Raw genomic sequence first — 27,959 nt, 5'->3', positions numbered from 1 at the left:
TAAACCAACCAGCGCCCCTCTCCGCAGGCCTCCCCAGGCCCTCGCCGACCCGGAGATAGGGTGGCGGGGCGACATAAAGCAAAGGAAAGGCAACAACCGACACGGCAGCGTCTGCAGGCCAGGCCCGCTCTGCTCGCCCGCGCCGGTACCGGCCACAAGCGGAACGCCTACCCACAATGCCCCGCGGCGCGCACGCGCGCAAGCAGCCGTTCCCAGCTTGCAGCGCTGCGCGGCGGCCGAGCCGGCAGCGGGCCGCCTCGGGCAGCCCCGGGCCAGGCGCCCCCGTCCCCAGCAGCGGGGGTAAGATGGCGCTGAAGAGGATCCAGAAGGTAAGAAGTCCTTCCGCCTGAGGGCTCCTTGCGAGGCCGAAGCGTCAACTCCCAGGCGGAGGCGCCACGGCCGCCAAATGAACGGCGGCTGAGACCGAGCAGAGAACGGTAACACCTGCCAGGGAGGGAGGCGGAACCGCCGCCCGCGCGGCCTTAAAAGGGTACCGCGCAATGCGCGGGGGGCGGGGCGGCGTCACGTGGGGTTAGCGTCGCGCGGGACGGGGCGGGGCACCGGGCGGGGCCACGGAGGGTTAGCGGTCCACACGCCTTCCCTGCCTCCCAGCGCCGCATCTGTGGCAAGGGGCGGGCTCCCTGCACCTTGGACGCTGTGTTCCGGGCGCCTTGGGCGGAGAGGTAGCGCCTGGCCTCAGAGGAAGGAGGGCATGCCCCTGTGGGGTGTCTGGAGGGCTGGTTAGAGGAGTCGAGGCTGGAGCTGGATTCTAAGGGATGAGTACGAACTTTGCAAGTGCAGAAAAGGAACAAGGGCGTTCGCGGTCTTGGAGAGATGCTGTGGCTGGGCTTGGGTTGGAGAGAGCATGACTGGGCTTTAAGTGCCGCTGGAACAGGGGAAGGGAGTGGGTGGGCAGGACTAGGGTGGGGGTATTAGGGGCAGTGCTAAGATAACTTTTTTATCTTGTAGGTAATTGGGAGTCATTGTGGGCATTTAATATATTAAATAGAATTTGGAGACTGCATAATAGGAGGAAGAAAAAGTATTTTCAGTTATGCTATATTATTGTTTACATCGTAGTATATCTACTATCAATCTTTTCCCTATTCTTAAAAAAAAATTATACTTTACATCCTGCTTTTTCACATAGCATTAAACGTAGGCATTTTTCATGTTGTTTTTAACGTCAGAGTTCCAAAAGCATATGACCATTAATTTATTTACTCGTTAGCTGTAGTGAATAAACGTATGGAAATATATGTCAGAAGGCAAGGAACTTAATCATTCCCAGTCTCTGTGTCCACATGTTTTTATAGGTTTGTTTTTTTTTTTTAGACTTAGATGATACATGTTTAGTACATGCATGGAATCTATCAAGTGCTCAGTATGAATTAACGGCCACTGATATTCTAAAATTTTATAGGAAGTAAATAATACTGTGACAAGCATCATTGTATGGTGAGTTTGGTCGATCAGTGGTAAAGAATCCGCCTGCCAATGCAGAAGACTGTGGTTCGATCCCTGGGTTAGGAAGATCCCCTGGAGAAGGAAATGGCAACCCACCCCAGTATTCTTGCCTGGAAAATCCCATGAACAGAGAAGCCTGGTGGGATATAGTTCATGGGGTCCTGAGAGTCTGGTGTGACTTAGCGACTAAAAGCAACATGGTGAGCTTAGGTTTGATTGTCTGAGGTGGGATTGCAGGGTCTCTTAAGAGTATGATGTTGTTGTTCAATCACTAAGTACTGTCTGACTTTGCATCCCATGGACTACAGCACACCAGGCTCCTCTGTCCTCCACTATCTCCCAGAGTTTGCTCAAATTCACGTCCATTGAGTCAGTGATGCTGTCTAACTATCTCTGCTGCCCTCTTCTCCTGCCCTCAATCTTTCCCAACAGTGGGGTCTTTTCCAGTGAGTTGGCTCTTCACATCAAGTGGCTAAAGTATTGGAGCTTCAGCTTCAGCATCACTACTATCAATGAATATTCAGGGTTGATTTCCTTTAGAATTGACTTGTTTGGTTTGATCTCCTTGCAGTCCAAGGGACTCTCAAGAGTCTTCTCTAGCATCGCGATTCAAAAGCGTCAAGGGTACGCTAAGGGTGAGGCTCATTTTTAATAAACAGCTCTCCTAAAAGTAATGTGTTTAGCAAATTATTCTCTGAAAGAGGTCATCTGTTATCCTAGGACTTTGAGACAGGTGAATGATATGCTCAGATCTGTGTCGCAGGAAGAGGCGCACCTGTAGCCTGGAGTGAGCCAGAGAGGAACTGAGGGCGCCGAGAACGTCCAGCGAAGCTGCGTCCAGGTGACCGACCGTGGAGCAGGTGCCGAGGCGGGAACTGTGCTTGGATGACGTGCAAAGGGTAGAATTGACAGAACTTGAAAACGAGTATGTGGTGAAAGTGAGGGAGGGGGATGCACAACCTGGATAACTGATTGGATGGCAGTGTTATTGCCTGTCTTGGAAATCAAACATCTTGAGGGCAGGGAGTAGGGTGAGGGAGATAAGGGTGTAGGTTTGAACTTATATGTCTGAACATGTAGACTGATAAGTTTTGTAAAAAGGAGAACTAGGAGAAAGTGAAGAGAAACTAAAGAGCCTTTTGATGAAAGTGAAAGAGGAGAGAGAAGAAGTTGGCTTAAACCTCAACTTTCAGAAAACAAAGATCATGGCATGTGGTCCCATCACTTCATGGCAAATAGATGCGGAAACAACGGAAACAGTGACAGATTTTATTTTCTTGGGCTCCAAAATCACTGCAGATGATGACTGCAGCCGTGAAATTAAAAGACACTTGCTCCTTGGAAGAAAAGCTGTGACAAACCTAGACAGCATATTAAAAAGCAGAGACAGTACTTTGCCAACAAAGGTCCATATAGTCAGAGCTATGGTTTTTCCAGTAGTCATGTATGGATGTGAGAGTTGAACCATAAAGAAGGCTGAGCACTGAAGAATTAATGCTTTTGAACTGTGGTGTTGGAGAAGACTCTTGAGAGTCCCTTGGACTGCAAGGAGATCCAACCAGTCCATCCCAAAGGAGATCAATCCTGAATATTCACTGGAAGGACTGATGCTGATGCTGAAGCTCCAATACTTTGGCCACCTAATGTAAAAAACTGACTCCTCAGAAAAGACCCTGATGCTGGGAAAGATTGGAGGCAGGAGGAAAAGGGGACCACAGAGGATGAGATGGCTGGATGGCATCACTGACTTGATGGACATGAGTTTGAGCAAGCTCCAGGAGTTGGTGAAGGACCAGCAAGTCTGGCATGCTGCAGTCCATGGGGTGGCAAAGAGTCAGACACAACTAAGCGACTGAACTGAAAGATTTTATGAAAAGTTAAATCAATTATGCAATCACTAAAAAGTATAGTTTCTGAAGAGACTACAGGGTAACAGGAGTAAAAGTCATGAAACTACAATAAGGAAAAAAGAGGGGGAAAAGACAGAATATAAAATTTGATGTACCATGTGACTATATAATCTACAGGAACACACATTCACAGAGAGGAGAGTGGAATGAAATCTTATCAAAATGTTAACCAGAATTATATCATGGGGCTACAGATGACTTTTTATAAAACTGGATTTGGGAGTATTTTTCAGACTTTTTCTAAAGGATATTTATTGCTTTAAAAAGCAAAAAGTAAGTATTAATATAAACAGAAATGTAATTCTCTCCCTGTCCCTTTTAGAGGCGTTTAGAAATGTCATACATACTCAGATTTTAAAAATGTGAATTCTTGTTTAATTGAAGAAAAAACTTTTAACAATAAAGTGAGACTTCACGTACAAGTACTCAACTCGAAGAAAACTTTGTTAAAGCTATGAAGTAGGTTGGCAAGGACTGAGCGTTGAGAGCTAAGGAGATAGTTAGTGTAAGGCCAGTTCCTAATCGGGCCTCATGCTGCTGGCAGCCACTCCCCTTCCTCTGTCCAGAAGAGCTCTTGTTCAGATCCAGTCCTGAGGAAAGGCAGACTCACCCTCAGCTCCACTTACCAACCGCTCCCCTTACCAACCGATGGTTCAATAAGCATGTGAAATGATTCGCAACAAGGGCAAGGAAAAAATGATTTGCTGTGCTTTCTGAGAACTTCTGAAAGCCAATGCCTCTCTTCCTCCCAGGGTATGTCCAGTGGGCTATGGGACCCAGAGCTGCTCAGTCCAGAGAATTTTACAAAAATAGAGCAGGAGCTCCAAAATCACTTCCGAAGTCCTGTGGACCTCCAATTCTGAGAGAGTGTGGCTGGGTCTTTGTTACTAGCAGTCAGGGCTTCCTCTGTGGAGCTGACACACTTTTAAGTTGTGTTATTTTCTCCAGGTTTTGAAACAGAATTTGCAGGGTCCTTGCACAACGTGAAAATGCAGGGTTTCTTGTTCAAAATTACTGAAAATTTCAAGACAGTAACTGCAGAGCATTAAACCAAGGGTAGGGTCCTTCACAGCAAGAGTCCCTGAGAGAGAGTATGAGTGACATATTTGTGAAGCCAGCTCTAGTTACTTCCTTTATTGGTTCCTACCAAGGAAAGTTCTTTGCCTTGTAACCTCAATTACCTTGTATCAGTGGTATCCAAGTCATCCTCAAGGTCCAGTCTTGTTGAGGACCTTTCTCCTCAGTTCTGTTCAGTTGCTCAGTCATGTCCAACTCTTTGCCACCCCGTGGACTGCAGCACGCCAGGCTTCCCTGTCCATCACTAACTCCTGGAGCTTGCTCAAACTCATGTCCATCAAGTCGCTGATGCCACCCAACCATCTCATCCTCTGTGGTCCCCTTTTCTTCCTGCCTCCAATCTTTCCCAGCATCAGAGTCTTTTCTGAGGAGTCAGTTTTTCACATCAGGTGTCCAAAGTATTGGAGCTTCAGCGTCAGCATCAGTCCTTTCAATGAATATTCAGGACTGATCTCCTTTAGGATTAACTGTTTTGATCTCCTTGCAGTCCAAGGGACTCTCAAGAGTCTTCTCCAACACCACAGTTCAAAAGCATCAATTCTTCAGTGCTCAGCCTTCTTTATGGTTCAACTCTCACGCCCATACATGACTGCTGGAAAAACCATAGCTCTGACTATATGGACCTTTGTTGGCAAAGTACTGTCTCTGCTTTTTAATATGCTGTCTAGGTTTGTCACAGCTTTTCTTCCAAGGAGCAAGAGTCTTTTAATTTCTTGGCTGCAATCACCATCTTCAGTGATTTTGGAGCCCAAGAAAATAAAGTCTGTCACTGTTTCCATTGTTTCTGCATCTATTTGCCATGAAGTTATGGGACTGGATGCCATGATGTTTCCTTTCTGAATGTTGAGTTTTAAGCCAACTTTTTCACTCTCCTCTTTCCCCTTATATCAAGAGACTCTTTAGTCTTCTTCACGTTCTGCCATTAAGGTGGTGTTATCTGCATATCTGAGGTTATTGATATTTCTCCCGGCTTTTTTTTTTCCTCCTGGCAATCTTGATACCAGCTTATGCTTTATCCAGCCCAGTATTTTGCATGATGTACTCTTCATGAAAGCTAAATAAGCAGGGTGACAATATGCAGCCTTGTTGTCCTCCTTTCCCAATTTGGAACCAGTCCATTGTTCCATGTTTGGTTCTAACTGTTGCTTCTTAACCTGCATACACATTTCTCAGGATGCAGGTAAGGTGATCTGGTATTCCCATATTTTTAAGAATGTTCCAGTTTGTTGTGATCTATACAGTCAAAGGCTTTGGCATAGTCAATAAAGCAGAAATAGATGTTTTGCTGGAATTCTTTTGCTTTTTCAGTGATTGAACGGATGTTGGCAATTTGATTTCTGGTTCCTCTGCCTTTTTAAAATGCAGCTTGAACATCTAGAAGTTCTTAGTTCATGTACTGTTGAAGTCTTGCTTGGAGAACTTTGAGCATTAATTTGCTGGCATTTGACATGAGTGCAATTGTGTGGTAGTTTGAACATTCTTTGGCATTGCCTTTCTTAGGAATTGGAGTGAAAACTGACCTTTTCCAGTCCTGTGGCCATTGCTGAGTTTTCCAAATTTGCTGGCATATTGAATGTAGCACTTTCACAGCATCATCTTTTAGGATTTGAAATCACTCAGCTGGAATTACATCACCTCCACTAGCTTTGTTCATAGTGATGCTTCCTAAGGTCCACTTGACTTCACATTCCAGGATGTCTGGCTCTCAGTGAGTGATCACACCATTGTGGTTATCTGGCTCTAACATCTTTTGTGTGTAGTTCTCTATATATTTCTGCCACCTCTTAATCTCTTCTGTCTCTGTTAGGTCCATACCATTTCTGTCCTTTATTGTGCCCATCTTTGCATGAAATGTTCCCTTGATATCTCTGATTTTCTTGAAGAGATCTCTAGTTTTTCCCATTCTATTGTTTTCCTCTATGTCTTTGCACTGATCACTGAAAAAGGCTTTCGTATCTCTCCTTTCTATTCTTTGGAACTCTGCATTTAGATGAATATATCTTTCCTTTTCCTTTCACTACTCTTCTATTCTCAGCTACTTGTAAGGCCTCCTCAGACAACCATTTTGCCTTTTTGCATTTTTATTGGGGATGATTTTGACCACTGCCTCCTATACAAAGTCACAAACCTCTGCCCATAGTTCTTCAGGCACTCTATCAGATCCAGTCCCTTGCATCTGTCGCTTCCACTGTATAATCATAAGGGATTTGATTTAGGTCAGACTTGAATGGTCTGGTGGTTTTCCCTACTTTCTTCAATTTAAGTGTGAATTTTGCAATAAGGAATTCATGATCTGAGCCACAGTCAGCTCCCAGTCTTGTTTCTGTTGACTATATAGAGCTTCTCCATCTTCAGCTGCAAAGAATATAATCAGTCTGATTTTGGTATTGACCATCTGGTGATGTCCATGTGTAGAGTCGTCTCTTGTGTTGTTGGATGAGGGTGTTTGCTATGATTGGTGTGTTCTCTTGGCAGAACTCTGTTAGCCTTTGCCCTGTTTCATTTTGTACTCCAAGGCCAAACTTGCCTGTTACTCTTGACTTCTTGCTTTTGCATTCCAGTCCTCTATGATGGAAAGGACATCTTTTTTTCTTTTTCTTTTTTTTTTTTTTAGCTGTTAGCTCTAGAAAGTCTTTTAGGTCTTTAAAGAACTGTTCAACTTCATCTTCTTTGGCATTAGTGATTGGGGCATAGATTTGGAGTGGTTTGCCTTGGAAACAAACATATCATTCTGTCATTTTTGAGATTGCATCCAGGTACTACATTTCGGACTCTTGTTGACTATGAGGGCTACTCTGTTTCTTCTAAGGGATTCTTGTCCACAGTGGTAAATGTAATGGTCTGCCTATAAATGTTAATTTTTCTTTAGAGATAACTTGCAAAGTCAGGAAAGTATAGATAATACCGTATTTTCATCTACTCTAAAATGAACATTTTTTTACATTTTCACATCTCTGAAATTGGGATGCTGCTTAAAATCACTGGCAGTAACTTGATTGTCACTGTGTGAAAGCCATGTCACAGCAGTGTATATTGAGGTTAAGTGCATTGTCGATGTGTTGAGTTTAATTGCTTTAAAAATGTCTCCAAAAAGATATTTTGGTTTAATGCTGAAGAGTAAAGCTTTTGTGAACACAGGCACAGAAACGGAACAGTGGGGAGTAAATTTTATATTAATGGAATAAATGTTTCTGGAAAAGGGACTGCAGTTCTTTATTTCCATGCCACGCTAACCAAATGCTTCATAGACCACAGAAAGGAAGATACCATATACCCTCTAGTCAGTGAGACTGGCTCACCTATATTTGCTGAGGTTTGTACAAAACGTTGTGTATTGTGGACCTTTCTGTAAGAAAACTCCAGAAACATTCATGGAGGACTTTAAGAATTGCCACATCACCATTGCCTGGCAGGCACAGGGGATGACTGTGAGGATACCCATGACTCAGGGTTAGTATAGACTCTAAACGGGGAGAAACCATTTATTTATTTCACTTGTTTTCCACTCCTTTTGGTATGCATGAATGATTTAAAGATAAATCATAAGCCAAAGTAATAAGCTTTTTGTTCTTGTTTTGTCACTAAGTTATGTCTGCCTCTTTGCAACTCCATGAACTATAGCATGCAAGGCTTCCCTGTCCTTCACCATCTCCTGGAGTTGCTCAGACTCATGTGCATTGAGTCAGTGATGCTATTCCACCATCTCTCATCCTCTGTTGCCTTTTTCTCCTGCTCTCAGTCTTTCCCAGCATCAAGACTTTTCCCAGTGAGTCAGCTCTTCTCAGCAGGTAGCCAAAGTATTGGAGCTTCAGCATTAGTCTTTCCAATGAATGTTCAGAGTTGATTTCCTTTAGAATTGACCGGTTTGATCTCCTTGCATTTCAAGGGACTCTCAAGAATCTTCTCCAGCACCACAGTTCAAAAGCATGAATTCTTTTGTGCTCAGCTCTCACATCCACACATGACTACTGGAAAAACCATAGCTTTGACTTAAAGCTTAGTTTCAAATTAAAATTAAAAGTTTTAAGTGTAAGGAATCTCATAGGATATCACTTGTATGTGGAGTTTTTTTTTTTTTAATTTTACAAAAATGAACTGATTTACAAAGTAGAAACCAAATATAGAAAACAAACTTCTGAGAAAAAAGAAAGCAAACTTATGGTTACCAAAGGGGAAGAGGGGGTGGTAAGTTAGGAGTTTGGGTTTAACAGATACAGAGTATAAAATACACAGGGACCTACTGTATAACCTGGGGAACTATATTCAATATCTTGCAATAACCTATAATGGAAAGGCATCTGAAAAAGAAAAAAAATTATATAACCGAATCACTTTGCTGTACACCTAAAACTAACACAGCATTGTAAACCAACTGTACTTAAAAAAAAAACTTAGAGATAGCAAGAATACAACCCACAGAATGGAGGAAAGTATTTCTCAAATATTAATATCTGAAAAGGGATATATATCCAGAATATGTAAAAATTCTTATAATGCAAGACTAAAAGATTATCCAATTAAAGATGGAAAGAAAAGAATGCATTTGGTCTGAGTTTAACTGCCAGTGTGTTTTCTTTCTTAGTTGTCTATAAGATTGTGTCTTGCATTGATCTTGAATTGAGTACAGCACAGTGAAAGAAAAGAGCATGTACTATGTTTGCTTCACTGTTTACTTCTGGTAATCCACTCTAACCTTTTTCCTTTTCAAGACTCACTTATCATCAGTGTTATTTATAACAATAAGTATTATACAATGTTAACCTGCTTAGTCCTTTACAATTTATGAAATATTTGTGCATTTGTTGTTTAGGTAATAAATTCCCATGGTTCAGAATTCAAAAAATGCAAGAGAGTCTACAGGGAAAACTCTCCCATCCACTCCTGCCCCCAGCCACCCAGTTCCTCTCCCAGGGTGTGGTTAGTCTTATTAGTTTCTTCTGTACTCTTCCAGTACTAGGTATCTCTGTACATTCCTCATTTTTCTTATTGTAATGCTAATAATTGAATCCTTTATACACTGTCATCCTTGATTTTTTACTGGCTACATTTGTGTACATTATAAATATTACAAAATTATAGCCAAATATTAGCACTGGCCAGTTGGTAGGCAAATGTAATTACAACTCACAGATAATTTATACAGAGGCCCAAAGAGGTCCAAGTTGTTCTCACAGTGACAGAGCTGGAACTCAGACCTGGATCTTCTGGCCTCTATTGGGAAAGCACAAGAATGCAGTATATTGGTAGACTAATTTCTTTCAAATCACACTATTCTTCCTTGAAATGCCAGTTAGCATTGGAAACTCTTTGGTGCTAGTTGGAGTCTCTGTCAGTTGAGACCCACTTCTGGGCCTTCAGAAATCATCAATTCTTAGTAGCCATTCACCACGCCCTTTACAAGGTATTTGCCTTCTATGGACAGGGAACAGCCCATGTAGATGCCTGGAGGTATGGAGAAACCTGGTGAGTTGGGGGGAATTGGCCAGTTCTGCTAGCTTTCCTGCCCCCAGTTGCTCATGTGATCTCTTCAGGATTTCCTTTAGCCTCATCACAGAGCTCATTCATTCATACAGCATTGCAGAGTATGAACAGTCTCCTACAGAGTGGTTGTAGAGTTGTGGAAGCCCAAAGCAGAGGTAAACAGGCGAGGAGCTGTTCTGTGGAGCTTTCTGCAGGCATGCTGCATTTCTGAGCATGTCCTCTGGTCCCCTCACCTGACATTAGTTGTTCCCCAAGCTCATTTCTGTTGTGACAACTAGTAACGCTGGGTACTTAGTGCTTATCAAGAGTAACCTATTTAGATATATTAGATCCTAGCTAAGACGGAGAAGGCAATGGCACCCCACTCTAGTACTCTTGCCTGGAAAATCCCATGGACTGAGGAGCCTGGTAGGCTGCAGTCCATGGGGTCACTAAGAGTCAGACACGACTGAGTGACTTCACTTTCAGTTTTCATTTTCATGCATTGGAGAAGGAAATGGCAACCCACTCCAGTGTTCTTGCCTGGAGAATCCCAGGGACGGGGGAGCCTGGTGGGCTGCCATCTATGTGGTCGCACAGAGTCGGAAATGACTGAGGCGACTTAGCAGCAGCAGCAGCTAAGAACTAACCAGTGGTATACTACTAGGTGTTTAAAAACCAACCCTCTGGGATAAAACTTGGCCCTGACTTGTGGTACTTGCTGGCTTCTGTAATGTAAATTTTCCCACTGTGGCCAATTTGTATTTGTGTGTAGGTAGGATAAGTACGGAATGGCCAGAGAGGCAGGCATTATTAGAATGATCAGCATGCCCAGAGATTACAAGGTGGGGTCACGAGGTTCTTTGTGGATGAGCTCAGTTTCAAGCACTGTTCAGGTAAGGAAGAATGTGATCAGCCAGGTTTAAACTTCATGCATAATGCCCTAGACCCTGGGATTTGCCATCCTCTGAGAAGTTTCCCTGCAACCTGATGAACCATTCCTTGTGCCTCATTGCTTCTCTTTGGAACCCCTCTGGATACTACAAGATGTTTACCCAGGTCTGCAACCTGGGGAGAGTGAGGAGTATTAGGAAACATCCTAGTACATGTAAACTAGTTTTTAAGTCACTGCCCAAAATCTTAGACCTTGAGGCTCATGCTGGGCTAGGATAACTTTTGGGGATTGTATCCACAAGTTGCATTCCATTTAGGGAATCTAGTTATGATGTAATTCCTGTTTTCCCCCATTGGTATATAGTATAGCTGTGTACTCACTGGCTCACATGTCCTTCATCTCCCACTTGGAGCCTTAGGACTCCTGTACAACCAGTGGTGGGTACGGCAGCAGTGGGGCAGAGAGATGGAAATACAGGCGCCCTCTCCTTACTTGGGCACTTCCCCTGGGCTAAGTGCTTGCATTGAGGAGCTCAGAGCTAAAGCCTCGCCCCTGCCCTTCTCCACCTGAGTGGTGTTGGGGCGCTGCCCCCTCTCAGCTCTGTGCCCTTGGGTAAGTAACTTAACCTCTTTACCTCTAAATTTTCTAGCTTATTAATTGGAAATGGTAATACATTTTTCACACGTATCTTCACAGCCATGAGCAGATCCTTGTTTTCATTAGCCAAGCTCGCCCCCTCCTGAAGTCTGGAAGCCCCCTCCCACTAGGAGAATGCGCTTGTGGCCATGTGTGGGGTGTGGAGCAGTATCCCCGGTCCACACCCCAGCTCTGAGCTCACTATCTTGTGTTCCAGGAATTAACTGACTTGCAGAGGGATCCCCCCGCCCAGTGCTCTGCAGGACCTGTGGGAGACGATCGTAAGTACCCTTCAGGGCTCCAGATCCCATGAGCCTTGCAGTTAAGACCCCCAAATTTATCTGCCCTCAGTTCTTTTGTTTTTTGTTTTAAGAAAACCTATCGTCGTTACTGTTGCTTTCTCTTCCTTTACTTGTGAGTAGCTTTTTCATAAGATGCATTGACTTCGTAGCCCGGCTGGTCAAGATGTTGCTGGAAGTCACCATCTCCTTCCACTGGGGCACAAGAAAGCCATCTGGAAAGCCAAATAAAACTTGGGGCGTTGCTGGAAAAATGGTCATGAAGCTAATCATGGAGGATCTGTTGCTGTTGCACTTGGGGGTGGAACTGGAGGGTTGGTGAAGGGTGGGGAATGGGGCTAGCTCCTTGCCTCTGCGAAGGGAAGGGACAGTTCTTTTCTCCCACTTCTGCTCCCAGGGGGAGACTGAAGGAGCTGCAGTGGGCAGCCCTCTGCCGCCCTCTGTAGCCAGCTGGCCGTAGGCCATGCTGCGCAACACTTGGATAGTCCAAATCTACTCCGCTATCCCACTTCACCTCTACTTTCTGAGCATCTCAGGCTCTGGGATGCTCATCCTTTACTGTGAGGCTCTAATAGCTGCATATGAAGGAAAAGTAGGTGGGTGAGGGAGAGACTGTGTAAAAAGAGGGATGGTGCCCTTCAAGGACACCAAAGAATTAAAGACAGGTACTCAAACAGACCTCATATATCAGTGTTCATTGCACTGTTGTTTATAATCCCCCAGAGGTACCCGCATGCCCATTAACAAATAAATGATTAAGCAAAGTGGTATATATGTGTGTGTGTATACATACATATATATATATATATATATATATATACACACACACAATAGCATATTAGTTAGCAATAAAAATAGATAAGGTTCTGACACATGCAATAACATGGGTGAATCTTGAAAATATGCCATATAAAATAAGCCAGAAACGAAAGGACAGATATTATATGATTCCATTTATATGAACTATCTAGCTAGAGAAGGCAGATAATAGAGACAGAAAGTAGAGTAGAGAGGTTTATAGAAGCCGAGAGGAGGCAGAAATGGGAAAATATTCCATGGTACAGAATTTCCGTTTGGAGTAATGGAAAAGTTTCAGAAATGGATAATGTTGGTAGTTGCACTGCATCGTGAACACGCTTAATGCCACTGACTTGACACTTAAAAATGACTTAAATGGCATATTTTTGCTACATTTTCATGTCCAACTCTTTGCAACCCCATGGAATTCTCTAGACAGGAATACTGGAGTGGGTAGCCATTCCCTTCTCCAGGGGATCTTTCCGACCCAGGGGTCAAACCTGGGTCTGTCATATTGCAGGCAGATTCTTTACTATCTGAGCCACCAGGGAAGCCATACGCTACATTTTTTAAAACTTTTATTGTGTTAAAATGCAAGAAAGAAAAATTTCACAGAGATGGAAAAAAAAAAAAAAAGAGGGAAGTAGTCATATGTGAGGAAGAAGTCATATGTGTGTGTTCTGCATGTTCTATGGGCTGATGCTTAGAGGAAGTGAAAGTGGGCAGACAGCTACTGAAAATGGAGGATTCCAAAAGCTTTATGTGAGAGTTTAAAGAATTCTTTAGAGCAGAACAGAAATGATTCCCATTGCACATGCAGAGTTAGTGAACAAGTGTGGCTTCACCGGTTTGTTACTTGATCTGTGTTGTCCTTCCAAGTGTCACAGGTCTCAGTAGCATATTTCCCCCCTCTTACCTGTTGCTTAAAATAATGTGAACTGGGGTTACTGATAAGATTGAACTGGTGATGATTCAGCCTCCGCTTTCTAAAGATACCCCTTGGTATTCTGCACCACACAGTCTCACCCTGCCCTGCAGCCCTGTGCTAGGAAGCAGCCGTCTTATCTGAGAGTCTAGCCGCCCTCCATACTCAGTACCTGAGTTCTGATGAGGTTTGCACAGTCTTGGAAACTAGCTAACCTTTTGGGGCCATTTCATGCCTGCCTTGTGAGTTAACAGCCCCTTTCCAGCATCCCTCTGCGAGTTCCTTTCTCTTCCTCTCTCTTTTGGAGCCTTCTGTTCTGACTGTGCCTTTGGGTTCTTCTCAGCCCCTCAGCAGACCTCAGGAGTTAAAGTGAATGGGACCAAAGGGTCACCTGTTTGCCAGAAGGAGCCACTCATATTATCTACTCCTCCCCTTCTCTGTATATTAATTATCAAAAAACACTTATTTAATAAGGAATTCCATTTTCTACTATGATTAGGAAAATGTATACCTACCAGCTAATGATTAGCATGAGTTGGAATAAAAGCAGTCAAAAGAAAAAGAAGTGACACTTTATTAGCTTAGGCAGCCTCATTCTAGATAAAAGTGTTCCCATCAGTAGCATTTCTTGAAACATTTGAAAAAGGGCAAGGGCTTCTGTGACTATCTTTGGATACCTGTAGGGGCTTGGGAAACCTCTTCTCTTGTCCCTTCAATTCCTTCCCCTCCTCATGCTTTGGAAATTTCCTGTCTGCCGGCAAGGGCAGAGTCTGTGAGATATTTGACTAAATGGCAGGAAACCCAGTACAGGACCAGGTCTGAAAATTGGGGCTGATTTCACACCTGTGATGGACCCATGAGACAGAATTCCCTAGAGAATAACAGATCCCTCAGATGCTCTCAGCAGCCCCCCAAGGGGGGTATACAGGCACTTTCCACAAAGACTGGAGTACAGTGTCCTGGGAGCTTTGGAACTGAGTCATCTGCCTGCTCGAGGCCAGTCTTGCTGAGTGCGCAGGAGCTTTTCTAGGATTGTGAACAGCAGTAAAAGCAGCATGACTCCAGAGAGGGCTGCAGGCGTGATGTGCAGCTGGAGAAAGTTCTGATGCTCTAAGGAGGGACCTGGCCTGACCACCAGGTTGGTGGGAACCTGGGAGGGAAGAACACGAGGGCTGCTCTTGGAGGTGTGAGAGGACACAGGCGGGAAGTAGCCACATTGAAGCCCCAGGGCCACAGGCATCGACTGACTCTTGAAAGAGACCCTTTGGAGAAGGCTTCAGAGTAAATAGTGAAGAACTGAGAAGAGAGATTTATAAAAGTGATGTGGAAAGTGGTTAAAGCCGACGTAAGGCTTAGTTCTATGCAGAGAGAAGATTGAATTGTAGTTTACTGGCACCTGGATAGTGAAGAATTTAATTTTGTCCTTAGAAGATCTTGCGTTTGTCCCTAGCCTCAGGAAGGTGATGTCTAAACTACCCTGCCTGATAGGACTGTCTGTTTTAGCTGAAGGCCTTGACCCAAACCAGCAATGTGAGTTGGGTGGGGCAGGCCACACTAGACAGACCAGCCCGCTGGTTTAAGGTGGAGGTTTTGGATCATTGCCAGAGGAACTGGAGACATAGATCAGCCATGTGAATAGTCCATTAATCCATCCTGCTAACATGATGGAGTTCCAGTAGAAACTGTACGCCGAGCAGGGGTGAGCGTCCCTGTGGGCAGTATTCCATGTGTTGTCACACATCGGTGCCGGGGCTCCAGGGAAGAGGACAGTTGAAGGTCTATGTTTGGACTCTGCGTGGAACTTTCCCCATGAGCTCTTCCCTCAGCTGACATTGACCTCAGCCTTTCACTGTGATAAATCAGAGCTGTGAGCACAACAATCTTTGGTGAGTCTGGAGTCCAGTTAAATTACAGAAACCCCTACAGCGGTGGTTGGTGTCAGAAGTGAGGACAGGCCTATGTGATCAGCGCCCTCTGAACAGAGCCGCTCCTCTTTGGTGGAGAGACGTGTTTGCTGGAGAGGCTCACGTTCCTGTCTCTTTTTTGTCTTGCAGTGTTCCACTGGCAAGCCACCATCATGGGCCCGGTAGGTAGCAGCTGCTGAACGCAGCCCTTGCTTTGCCTGTTGGGCCTCTTGCACATGTACTAATCTGCTTTTGGTGTCTCATCCTCCAGAATGACAGTCCTTACCAAGGAGGCGTTTTCTTCCTGACCATCCACTTCCCTACCGATTATCCTTTCAAGCCCCCAAAGGTGAGGACAGGGGATAGGGACAGGTACAGAAAACTGCACCTGGGGCTTTTCCCAGGGGCCCTTATCCACCACCGGGAGTACAGCTTGGACTTTCAGGACTCACTCCTCCTGTGAGCAAGGGCTGGTGTGGTGAGGGCTTCCTACTGAAGCCATGTTTTCAGGGGTGTTCCTTATGGGGTGGCTGACTTAGGATGTGTCTCAGGCTCCAGCTCCCTTCTCTGCAGCCCCTTTCAGTCTCGGACAGGACTTCTCAGCCCCTGCCCCAGGGACACTGAGGTTTTGTGGTAATGAAGCCTGAGATGGGAGGTGGGGAGATACTGCTTCTAGTATCTAGTGGAGGCCAGGAATGCTGCTCAGCACCCTGAACTGCACAGGATGGCCCTGAGTGTCCACGGGTGGAGAGAAGCTGGCCTTGGACCCTGGCAAGTCACCTCTTCCCTGCACCTGGAGGAGCCCTGCCTTCATGTGGGAGAAGTTTAGTGTGAGAGCTAGGCCCTGCTGAGGAGAAGCACAGAGCAGGAAGGTGGGATGGGACTGTGAGGGCAGGTGGTGGTGGGCTCACCCAGAGCATGGGAAGCGTCACAGGGAACTGGAGGGCAAGCCTTGGTTTGGGGGTGGGATGAGCCCGAGGGGACCCATGGCGTGCAGTCATTTATTCTGCTGTGGTGAGAGGCTGGGTAGGCTTGTTAAGGCAGAGCAGGTGGCATGTTCCAAGGTGGAGCCGGCAGCACGGGCAGATGTGGTCACACAGCAGTGCTTGTATGTTATTCATATCATTTTTAACATATTTTTATCTTTCTGATGGAAAAATTGATAAAAGTGGGTTATTTTAAAATTAGAGCATATGGAGAACTAACTAATATACAGATGGAAATCAGTCTATGTATAAACCTATCCCCAGAGATCACAGCTAATAGCCTTGTGTACATCCTCCAGGGTTTTTCTTCATATACCAATATATATTTTAATTCTTATTTTTAAAATAAAATTGTCAGTCCTGGTTGTGAATGAGGAAGCCGAGGCTTTGAATGGGCCCTCCATTTCCTGAAAATGGTGTGGCTTATAGTGGAGGGTGGGACTTGAGCCCAGATGTGTCAGCCTATTTTTTGGTAACTTGTTATTTTAAATCAATTTTAGACTTAGAAAAATGTTGCAAAAATAGTACAGACTTTCCATATATGCCTTGTCTAGCTTTCCCTGAAGTCAACATCTTACTTTACTGAAGTCCAAGTATCAAATCCAGGAAGTCAGTGTTGGCCGCATGCTCAGAGCTAAACTGATGGCCTTACTTTTTTACCCATTTTCCTCGTGTTCTAGGACCCTGCGCTGTATTTATTGTCTTGTCTCCTCCATCTCCACAGTCTGTAACGGAGCCTCCATTTCCTCTGGTCTTTAATGACCCTGATGCTCTTGAGAAGTATTGATCATTGTCAGAGACCACCCCCACCCCCCCATTTGGGGTTCGTGTGCTGTTTTCTCAGGATTGACCTAAGGTTTTGCATTTTAGGAAGACTTACGCAGAAGTCTTGAATCTGTGCCAGGGCCCCCTGTCTCAGGGTTTGTGGTGTGTTTTACTGCCCTGAGGTTGACCTTGATGGCTCAGTTAAAGTCAGACCCTTCACCCCTGTGTGCACATTCTATCTAAGCCATGAGAAGAAGCCCCTCTGGGCTCCCCAGCCCACAACTCTCCCTGGTCATTGCCACCAGAGGCCATTGGTGCCTCTGTATTTTAAATCAGAGTTAAATGTGGTTAAGATTCTGGAGACTTCGCCAGCTTTTAGCGAAGAAGACTGGGTTGTGCTGGGCACAGGGGGACAGATAGTAAAATGCCTCTCTTAAGTATAACTGTTATTTCAGGGGTTTGGTTGAAAACGCACGTTACGTGGTCTTGAATCTACCCCCACTCTCCCCTTTCCCTATTGAGACTTGCTGCAGTGTCTTGTAAAGTAGCATCTTATTCCCTTCATTAGTGTATAACTTGCTGCTGATCTTTTTTAAAATAAACAGATAGGACATAATTCTGTATGTCTGTTGGGCATTTTCAGGGTTCCTGATTGCCCAAGGACAAAGCAAAAGCAGCAACTATTATTAGAGACTGAAGTCAGCCCTGTGAGTTGGGTTTACTGTAACAAGGAGAGTTGTGTGCCAAAATGTTGTGTCTTCTACAATAGAAGAAAGTGTTTCTGTCTTTTTAAAAATCTCCTTTCCATAGGAGAACAAGATAAAGTAAGATTGCTGTTTTGGCAAGAATTTTCTGGGTCTGTGGGGGGAATCTGGCAAGGTTGCATGATCTTCTCTACAGGAGATAATAAAGAATAAGGCAAATATTTAGTGCCTGAGACACTTTGGAAGTTTGATGCTTCCTGAAAAAAAGTGAAAAGTGAAAGTGTTAGTCGCTCAGTCATGTCCAACTGTGTACAGTCCATGGACTGTAGCCTGCCAGACTCCTCTGTCCAGGGGATTCTCCAGGCTAGAATACTTCAGTGGGTATAGTGGATCTTCCGGACCCAGGGACGGTCAGGAAGTCTCCTGCTTTCCAGGCAGATTCTTTACTATTTGAGCCACCAGGGAAGCCCCTTCTGGAAAAAGTCGTTTGGTAACAATGCTGAGCCTCACATACACAGCCTTCCTCTCCTCATATTCTGAGTTGTTTTAAAATGAAACCAACAAAAAATCCTGTTTTATTATAAACTATCAGGCATGTAAAGTATTGTAGATAATCATATAATGGATACCCACGTATTCATCATCTGGCTTAAGAACTCCATTATTCAAGAAGACTTCTGAGTCCTGGCCATTGCTCTTCTTGTTAGCCCTCAGAACACACTACTCTGGGGGAGATGGTGTCAGTCCCCACGTCTAGTTCAAAAGCCCAGCAGGGAATGGGTTAGGGGGCTTCTCCTCCAGGTGCACCCTCCTATATCCCATTCTGGTTTGAAATAATGCCCAGCTCACCCAGGATTGTGCAGGGCCAGGTATGTCCCAGTAGTGGTCGTTTCCACCTTACTTGGTTCATTTTCCAGACAGATACGATCTAGAATGTCCCTGTGGCCTGTCTGACGTGAGGTCTCTCATCTCTGCAGGTTGTTTTCACAACCAAAATTTATCATCCCAACATCAACAGCAACGGCAGCATCTGCCTTGACATCCTGCGGTCCCAGTGGTCTCCAGCACTGACGGTGTCAAAAGGTAAAAGGTAGATGTGTGCACCAGGTTCTGATGCTGTGAGTGCCTGTCTCATGCCCATCTCCGTCACGGCAGTGTTTCTACCCCCGCACTCCTGAGAGCAAATTCAGGCTTCGGGGAAGCAGCCTCGGTCCCAGCCCGTGGTCACAGCCCAGACGGGAGGAGTCCAAAGTGGTGCCTTCCCCGCCCCCACCGTGTCCACCTGGATCTGTTGCTGCAGGGTGCTCCAGCCAGACTGTTGCATGGGTGCAAAAGAAAATATTGATCCTGTTTATACTTTTGATCTAAAAGTAAGAAAGGCAAATATTACACTGCCTCCTCCATTCTGTCATTTATTCATTTATGCAACATGGATTGTGAACCAGCCCTGAGTGAAGAAGACACAGTGCCGGTGCTTTGCGTGAGGGTGAAGCAACCAGTCTAAACTGGGCTTAAGGAATGCAGATATTCCTTCCCAACTAAGATAGACTGAACGTGGTTGTATGAACCCTGAGACTTGAACACAGAGGGTGTGAGTTACCTGTCAGTGGAGTGAGTGAGGTGGTTAAAAAAAAAGCAACCTGAGAGAATCAGGGTACCAGAGGCCAACAAACACAGTGGAGTGTGAGGCAATGCAGGTGGCAGAGCTTTAGGCAGCAGAGGGGGGGCCAAGGCACCAGGACAGCTGACCGGAGCAGGCTCTTTGAAACTCTGCACGGTAATCTAGAGGGAAAGCTGCCCACTCCCGTGTGGTGGTGCAGATGCCCTGGAGGCAGAGCTGGCTCCAGTCCTCAGGCCTCCAGGAGACAACTCCACACTGGGGGCCTGCTCCTCTCTGAGCTGAATCATCACCCCACTGCCTAGCATGCCTTTGGGTGTGGGGGTCAGGACACTCTAAGAAAGAAGGGAGAGGAAATCAGAATGGCCAGGAGTAGGCACTTGAATGTGGAAGGAAGGAAGGAACTAGCCCTCTCATGACACGTCCTCTGAGCTCAGAACAGCAGGAGAGTTGAATAGCTTTAAAAAGACAAATCATCCCTCAATCACAATGTACCTGGTTTGCCATAGTTTAACTGTGGTCAGGACTTGGATGGATTCACTGAGGCAAGGATGATACTTGTCTGTACAGAGGGTTCCAGAGCAAATCTAGGGTTGACAGTGCATTTAGCCTGGACCCTGATAACCCAGCAGCACCGCTTCCCTAGCCTCCAGCCACAGCCCTGGTGTGAGTGTCCTCACAGGTGCAGAGCAGAACTGAGAGTGCAGGGCAGTGCGCATTTGCTTGGCAGTCACACAGACCTGGTTCCGAATCTTGTTTTTACCCTTTGGTGGGTGTTCCAAGCCTGTAACCTTGGACAAGTCACCAGAATCTTCTGCGTTCTGGTTTCTTTAAGAGTGAACAGGGCCCCTGGGACTAAACAACAAAGGTACATGGCACAGAGCCAAAGAACTTTTGAGATCAGGAAAGGAAGGCCAGAAGTGCCCTAGAGCAGATATAACCGGGACACCACAGGGTAAAATTGCTGTTCAGCTGATAGATGGACAAAGTAAATACATTCATGACTCTTGGGACATCAGAATAATTTTGATGGGATGTTGAAGACAAAATAATTGCTCTGTCAACGGAGAGTTCAAGTTGAGGGGCTCACTGAACCTGGGGTGACCTGGGAGCCTTGTGACTGCAGTTGACTCATTGTTTCTTTTCCTTCCAGTTCTCTTATCCATCTGTTCTCTGCTCTGCGACCCCAACCCTGATGACCCTCTGGTGCCAGAGATAGCCCATACCTACAAGGCTGATAGAGAGAAGTACGTGTCCTCTTTGGATTGCCTTTGGGCCCCAGCTGCTCCAGGCAGCTCCCAGCAATACCCTGAGCTGGTGCTTCCAGGCCAACGAGGTTTTCCCATGGACAGCATCCTGCCCATTCTGAGCTGGACTGAGACTCCTCCCTCTCTCACTAACATATCCTTTGACTCTGAGGAGGGAAAAAGAGATAAAAGCCCTCCTGGATAGCACATCAGCTGCTGCTACTGAATCCTAAAATATTATTGCCAAACCTGCCCTTGAGGCCAGTAATGTCAGAGGTCAGCCAGGAATGGACGCAGAAGAATCTGACAGCAAGAAAATTCTGGATTAAAATACAAGGACTTCATCACAAGAAAATGGGGTATCTGCTCAGATATGCCCAGGGTGAGGCCGAGGCTGATGGAGGTGGGAAACACTCCTGTGCCCCGTTTGCTAGTTGAGGTTGAGAGGTAGGCGGTGTGCTCCTGGTTTGCTGACAGACCCTCGCTGCCGACTCTGCGTTTAAGTACTGATCACCAGACTCATGACTGCAGAATTCTGACTCATGTGGCCAGACACAACCATGTGCCCTGTAGCCTGAGCAGATGTCTGTGGCTGCTGAGGCAGGCACATTGTGTGAAAACCTCTGAGCGTTGACAGCACTATGAGAAAGTGCTGGACTTGGCAGGGCCCCAGGCGTCAGCAGTGGCGGCAGGACGGGGGTGCAGAGGGTGGCGTTGCTGGCTTTTTAAAGAACTCTCCAGTGGGTCTTCTAGTTCATTACTTCTTTTCTGTCTAAAGAGATTAGAATGGAATGTGATTTTTCCAGCATATATTTCTTGAAACCTTTACAGAGCTCATAATTTCCCTCATTTCAGTTCTCCTGTATGACAAAGTGATTTTTAATTGACGAGATCTTAATTTGTATTTATTTCAACACTTATTATGATATATTTTAGATACACCAGAAGTGATTTTCTTCATTGTCCCCTCTGATTACATAGCTCTCTTACAGTGTCACGGCACCAGGTTTCATTACAGTAATGTGGATAAATGCAGATGTTCTCAACGGGCACCAGACCTGCCCTGTGCCTGCCAGCGGTGGTGCTGACTTACACTCTGGTGGCCAGATTCATGGAGCTCGTGTGCTGGATACCAGGGACTTCCCAACCTGACCTCTGTGTATCTCTTCCTGATCTGAATGCATCCATGCTGAAAGACAGGAGAGAGGGAGGGAGGAGGTCTATTACGCTCTTAAATCTTCCACAGCAGATAGTTGTGAAGAACTACTAGGACTCACCAAGCTCGGGATTTATGGCCGTGAATGGCATGTTCCTGGTCCAGGCGGTCTATTTCATTCATTCATCCGTCTTAGGTATTTGATGAGAAGCAACAGCATTTCCCCTATATCAGTTATTTTCTCTTCTGCACATTGAAAGGAAGTGACCATTATGAATGAGGGTGTCACTTCCTCTGCTTTTTTTCTTCCAGGTACAACAGACTAGCAAGAGAGTGGACACAGAAATATGCTATGTAAGTGCCTCAGAGGTTTTACAGGAGACATTGTCCAAGAGAAGCTGAGCTGAGCTGTTGGCTGAGCCACTCCCAGAGCGTCATCTCTTCTGCAAACAAATGCTGATTACCCACTTTCTCCAACCACAGCATGTTGGTACCACTCTCAGCCATCGTGGTTTTGACAACGTCATGTCTCTGATGCCAGATCAGTAGTCACTGTTGGGATCCACAGCCTTCCTGGCTACGTTGGAATCGGTCCCTCCACCCCAACTCACTGCTCACCTCTTGGGGGGACCTGGGTGCCTCCCCTGCCTGGCCTCACTCAGGCGGCATCGCTTGCCATGGCGCCACACAGGGGCCTCAGTCTGGCCCCTTACCACATGCTCTTTGCCTTTTAGAACTCGGTGCCCAGGAAGGAGCGGGCAGGCTTTCCTCACGTCGTGTCTGCCACAAGCCACATCCTGAGGACTCTCAGCTCATCCCAGGAGTTCTGGGAGTTGGAAACAGTGTCACTGGGAAGTGGAGGCCTTGCCCCACAGCTCCCGCCAGTCTTCCTCAGCAGTGCCACGAGCTGGCACTCTCGCCCCACACCAAGAAGCTGTAAATAGAAAGTCAGGATATAAAGCACATAACACGCCACGAGAGATGACTGTCCTTTTAGAAGCAAGAACAAAATTATGAAACCTGAAAAGATTTGGGTTATGCTTTTCTATCTGATGAGATTTCACCACCCCTACCTCCTCCCAGTCAGAGCCTACATGAAGTCAGAGTGTGAGCCATTCCCTGAACAGAACACAGGGAGAGAGGGGTGCTGTGAAACGTAAATAAAAATGTAATGCACTCATAACCCTGAATGATAACTGACATTGAAGTCTCTTTTTTTTTCCAGGCAGAACAGAAGATACGGAAACTTTTAACAGGTAGCCCATCGGGTAACTGGCCTCCTCTCTTAAGTTTCTGATGTAATCCATTTCAAGAGCTGCCTTTAGAGTTCAGAGGTTTGAGATTAGGTTAGTGAGGAGAAGGGTAGTAAAGGGATTATTCTAATTGAACCTCTGAAGAGAGGAGGGAAATTGAGGGACTTCACATCTCTCAAGTCCAATTTGGCCTAGTCTTTTCTAAGTGGTTTTCAAAGCTAGTCCACTCCCAGAGCAGTCATATGAGAATAATGTTTGGGTGAGTAGGACCAGGAAGTGGACAAACACTGAAATTCTCCAACCAGATGGCCAGGTCTGTGGCGTTTGGAAGAAGGCCTACAGACCCTGCACCTGGGGATCAGCGCTAGGGGATCACGTGAGCCTGACCTGCTCCGGAAACTCTTAGGTTGTAGCACAACTTCACTGTTCTTGCTTTCCAGCAGGAGTGCTGGGATTAGTCACCACCACTTCCTTAGCAAAGCAGGCAGCAGTCTGAGCCAGGTCTGCATTTACTTTATGGGGGTCCCCATTTGGGATTCTCAGTTACAAGGCTACTTTCTGTGTTCCATGGGCCCCACTCCCTGCTTTGTACCATGGTGAGGATTGCCCTGTTAATTTTTTCTCTCTTTGCTACCCCTTTGGTCTTTACTTAAAATAATAAACTTCGGATGTCCCCTGGGAACACTGCCATCACACAACTCTGCCATTTCAGACAGTGGTCATAATACTCCTTGAACCAAATGTAACAAAGCCTAGGAAGGTGGGACAGATTCAAATTTCAGAGACAAGTCAGAGGCACAGAGAAGGAATATCCAGGCCCAAGTTGGTGTTGAATTGGAGGGTGCCATTTTCAGCCTTTCAAGCATAATAGCTTATGACTCCCCAGAAGCTCATGAATTTTCTCTGTCTAGTTAAAATTTTCCCAAGCCTGCTATCTCTGTTGGAGATAATGCAGTCGAAAAAGTAAAATTATCCTTTGGGATCCTGATTATGAATTACCATTCACCCTTTGCTTGATTTGCACTCTGTACTTGGACAGGCCTGTACTCGTGCCAGGCCAAGTGATGGACAGGCCACCACAGTGATGTTCCTGTCCCTGGCAAGTTCCCTGGACTCTCTACCCCTGGGAAACTTGCTTTTCAAGCCTTCCAGGGCTCAGGTCAGCCTGAAGGACAGGCATGTTAAGTTGAAACCCTTATTTTAAAATGCACTGTGTGCAGGCAGCTCCCAGGTATCACACAGGTATATATATCATGTTTCCAAGGCGAGTCTCAGGTCAGTAACTTAATAGCACATCTGAAAAGCTAACTGTGCAGTGATACTTTGTTTTCTCCATGGACCAGAGATACCAGGGAATTGCATGATCTTAAGCAATTAATCCAACATGAACAAATGACTTAACTGTGGCCAAAAGTGTCTCAATTTGCTGGATGGAGCTGTGATCTTGATCCTTTGGCAGACTACAGGAAGACCCAAGAGTTCCAAGGATATGGCAAAGGGTCAAAATCTCCCAACAAGGGATTAAAACACCAGAACACCCATGTCCAATGGGCCTGGCAACTCACAGCTGACCCATGTGTCAGCACCATGGGATCCCACACCACCTGACCACAGAGGCTCAAGGACTGGCCCGAAGGCCTGTTCTGGTAGAGGCAGAGAAAGCCTTGGGAGCAGCACGGGCCACTTGTCCCTCTTGCCCTCACCTGCCCCCTGTTCGGTGCCTCTGTTCCTCCAGCTCTTCTCTTTGTGACACATGCTTCCTCCCTGGCAGCACTGGGTGGGGGATCAATGAGGATTAGATCTAGCCATGAAAGCTGTCTGAGAAACAGGATGGCTTACCAGTGTTACCAACCTGAGTCCTTGGACTCTTTAATCAATAGAAATTGATAAGAGATCAGACAAGGAATTTAGGCAAGGCTTTACTGGAACTCACGCTGCAGCAGTGGGGAGTAAGAACAAGTGAACCAGTGCCCTTGCTTGACCCCTGCAGGTGACAGGGTGAACTGGTCCCTTAAATAGGTGAGGGTGGGGCGGACCAGTGGGTCAGGTTGGAAGGGTGGCTTGGGTGGTCTGCCAGCCCACATGGTGGTGCTGTGTGCAAGGATCATGTGCAGAACCCTGCTTTTGCTCCCCGTACCTCAGAAGTGACAGTTGGGTTTTGGTCTTTTTGCATTAGTCAGAATTCAAGAATTCAACTGTGCATTCAAGTTATTTTTAGTCCTGTATAGGTTCTTTGTGTTCTTTTGCTCAAGATGTTTGTTCAGGTGTGAGCACTCCAGTAAAGGGACCCGGGCCCCAACCTATCTCACCAGCATGCTCACAGCAGCAGCCTGGTGCCATGCAGGCAGGCACACTGGCTCCCTCAGGCCTGGTGGTCTTCCCAGCTAGTCTGCTGGCCTCATCATGACCACCGTTGGGGGTTCTCTTCTGTTGGCAGAGGGATTTTATTAAAACTAAAAAGCTACAGAAAATCTGCAAACCTGCTCTCAAACCAAATAGTGGTTTCTTGACTTTCCTAAAAAATGTCACGTCCCCATCTCACCCCATCTCTACCCAACTTCTCCCAGGCGCCTAATCCTTACCTTCAGATAGGCCCACTTGACCTGTTCCAGCTCCCTGCAACAGAGCTTACCTCTGGGTGCGCGAGCTTGGCTGGGCTCAACTTTAGGGGGCAATGACAGAATTGCTCTCTCTGAGCCTGCCTCTCACCCGTGCTGCCCACCCCACTGCAACCACAGTAGCTCAAGGGGCTAGTCATGGGGAATGTCCATCACTGCTGGCTGTCATTACTTTAATTTTAGGTAGCTTTATCAAGGCAATGACTGAGCACTTGCCAAGTACAAGGTGTGAAGGGGAGGGGGAAGGAAGAGAATTATGCAAAGAAAGGAACTACACAGGCCTCAGGAAGGAGCTAAAACTAGGGTAGGGCCTGGTGGACGGACAGGGAGGAGGTGCCACAGGCAGAGGACTGTTCCCCAGCGAGCACAGCACATTCTGGGGGCTCACCCAGCACTGGCGACACTCCCGCACACGGCCCTTCCGGAACTGGGGCCCTGCTACCTCTGGGTGTCACAGGGCTCACCCTTCTGGAGAATCATTAAAGGCAGAGGAGTGCAGGATGAATGGCAATTTTCATATTAAGTGGATGGCATAGTTCATATAAGCTGGTGTGTAAAACCATTTCGCACCCTAGACTCCCAGGTAAACAAGCAGCGTCACTGGGCTGGGGACTTCTTAGGGTCCAGGACAGAGGCACAGAGCTGCATCTATCCCTCGATCCACATGAAGAAAGGAATGGAATGACATTAGGCCTGGGCCCAGCCTCATGTCAAAGCTTGTTCCCAGGAGCAGTAATGACCTGGCTAGGGCACTAGAAGGCCAGGCGTGCTTAATGGGCAAAATGATCTACCAGCTTCAGAAACAAGGATGCAGATGGAGGCATGGGTGGTAAAGTTGGGGGTGGCAGAGGCAAGGGGTGAAAGCCTAACTACCCTTCTGAGGGAACTTGGCTGTTTCTTCCTTCTGTGTCAAATATCCAGCAGTAGGAATAATCTGGTGGTCCAGTGGTTAGCAGTCTGTGCTTCCACTGTAAGGGTCACAGGTTCAATCCCTAGTTGGGGAACTGTGATCCCACATGCCATGTGACCCGAAGCAAGCTCAGGACACCATCCTGAAACAGGAGGAACTAACAATAAGCTGTCAACATCTTTGGGTTTAAAATGTTGGCAGAGTTGTAGTTAAACTGCAAAATCCCCATCACCTGTACCTTCTGTTCCCTTTGAACCTTCTAGAATTTCTGCCGACTCCTTGCTATGGGCTCATCTGTCTACAACAGGGAGCTTGGCTGATGCACGCATGTCTCCAGGTCTTTGAGGTCGAGGCTTCAGCAAGGCTTGACCCTCACAGCAAGAGCTATGTGAGCAGCAAGTGTGCCCTCCCTGTAAAGGGTTAGGATGGCAGAAAAGAGCACTGCTTCTCCTGAAGGAGTGGCTTTGCCCTTTCTGTGAGACACCACATACTGACTTCTGGCAGCCCCTCATAGCCAAGCCTTAAATGACAAGCAGACCATGTTGGCCATGCCCTACCTGCGGGCCTGAGTCACAGATCAAGCTCAAGACTGCAGCCTTCCCACCTTTCCACCCTTGACTGCTTACCCTCTGTTTAAATCTTAACAGGGATTCAACTAGGAAGGTTTGGGGGTTTTTGTTTTGTTTTTAATCTCTCAAGATGTGAAGTATTTGTTTACTGCGTTCTACTTACTATGCAGCATAAATAAGTTTTCTTTTTAGGGCAGGAAAATCAATGATTTCATTTCTCCCATTCTGTCATAATGTGGCCATGTGTGACTGGAGCATAGAGATGTAATCCTGGTGGTTTTTAAGAAAATTATTTTCTTGCTAACTGACACTTCTGTGGATGAAGACTTTGAATAAAAACCTATTATTTTCTACCAATTGTTGTGGTATCAATGATTATGTACCCTCAAAATTCCTGTGTTGAAGTCTTAACCCTCAAGGTAATGATTTTGGGAGGTGGGGCCTTTGGGAGGTGATTAGGTCACAGCAGTGGAACCCTCATGGATGGCATTAGTGTGCTTATAAAAGAGAGCTTCTTGGTCCCTCTTGCCATGTGAGAACACATAATGGCCATCTATGAACTGTCAGCAGAAGGAGAGTCTGAAGACCCTTCCTCCTATGGGCCTCAGATCTTGGTAAGGATGCAAAGAAGAATCTAAGGTCTTGCCTGTTGCAAGAAAGTTTATTAACAATCAGGAAAGAACAGATCACAAAGAGTTGGACAAGACTGAGTATACTGCAGATGATGACTGCAGCCATGAGATTAAAAGACACTTACTCCTT

General features: G+C 46.1%; 1 protein-coding gene across 6 annotated transcripts; it reads left to right on the top strand.

Moving 5' to 3' along the window:
- Positions 1–146: 146 nt before the first annotated feature.
- UBE2D4 (ubiquitin conjugating enzyme E2 D4 (putative)) lies at positions 147–27,554 on the top strand. Of its 6 annotated transcripts, none has more exons than XM_065932890.1 (9): positions 147–329; positions 11,663–11,726; positions 15,522–15,553; positions 15,643–15,720; positions 18,804–18,909; positions 20,598–20,691; positions 22,160–22,201; positions 23,073–23,103; positions 26,892–27,554. In XM_065932890.1, exons 1-8 carry the CDS (start codon positions 177–179, stop codon positions 23,098–23,100), a joined length of 597 nt encoding a protein of 198 aa, XP_065788962.1. In that variant the 5' UTR covers positions 147–176; the 3' UTR covers positions 23,101–23,103; positions 26,892–27,554. The 6 variants fall into 6 exon arrangements, with proteins under 6 accessions (XP_065788962.1, XP_065788961.1, XP_065788960.1 ...); XM_065932889.1 differs by having other exon boundaries at positions 24,444–27,554; XM_065932888.1 differs by having other exon boundaries at positions 23,073–27,554.
- The last annotated feature ends 405 nt before the right edge of the window (positions 27,555–27,959 follow it).

Source organism: Muntiacus reevesi, chromosome 4 (genome assembly GCF_963930625.1).
Source record: "Muntiacus reevesi chromosome 4, mMunRee1.1, whole genome shotgun sequence".
Lineage (NCBI taxonomy): Eukaryota > Metazoa > Chordata > Mammalia > Artiodactyla > Cervidae > Muntiacus > Muntiacus reevesi.
This window is presented reverse-complemented; position numbering and strand designations above follow the sequence as displayed.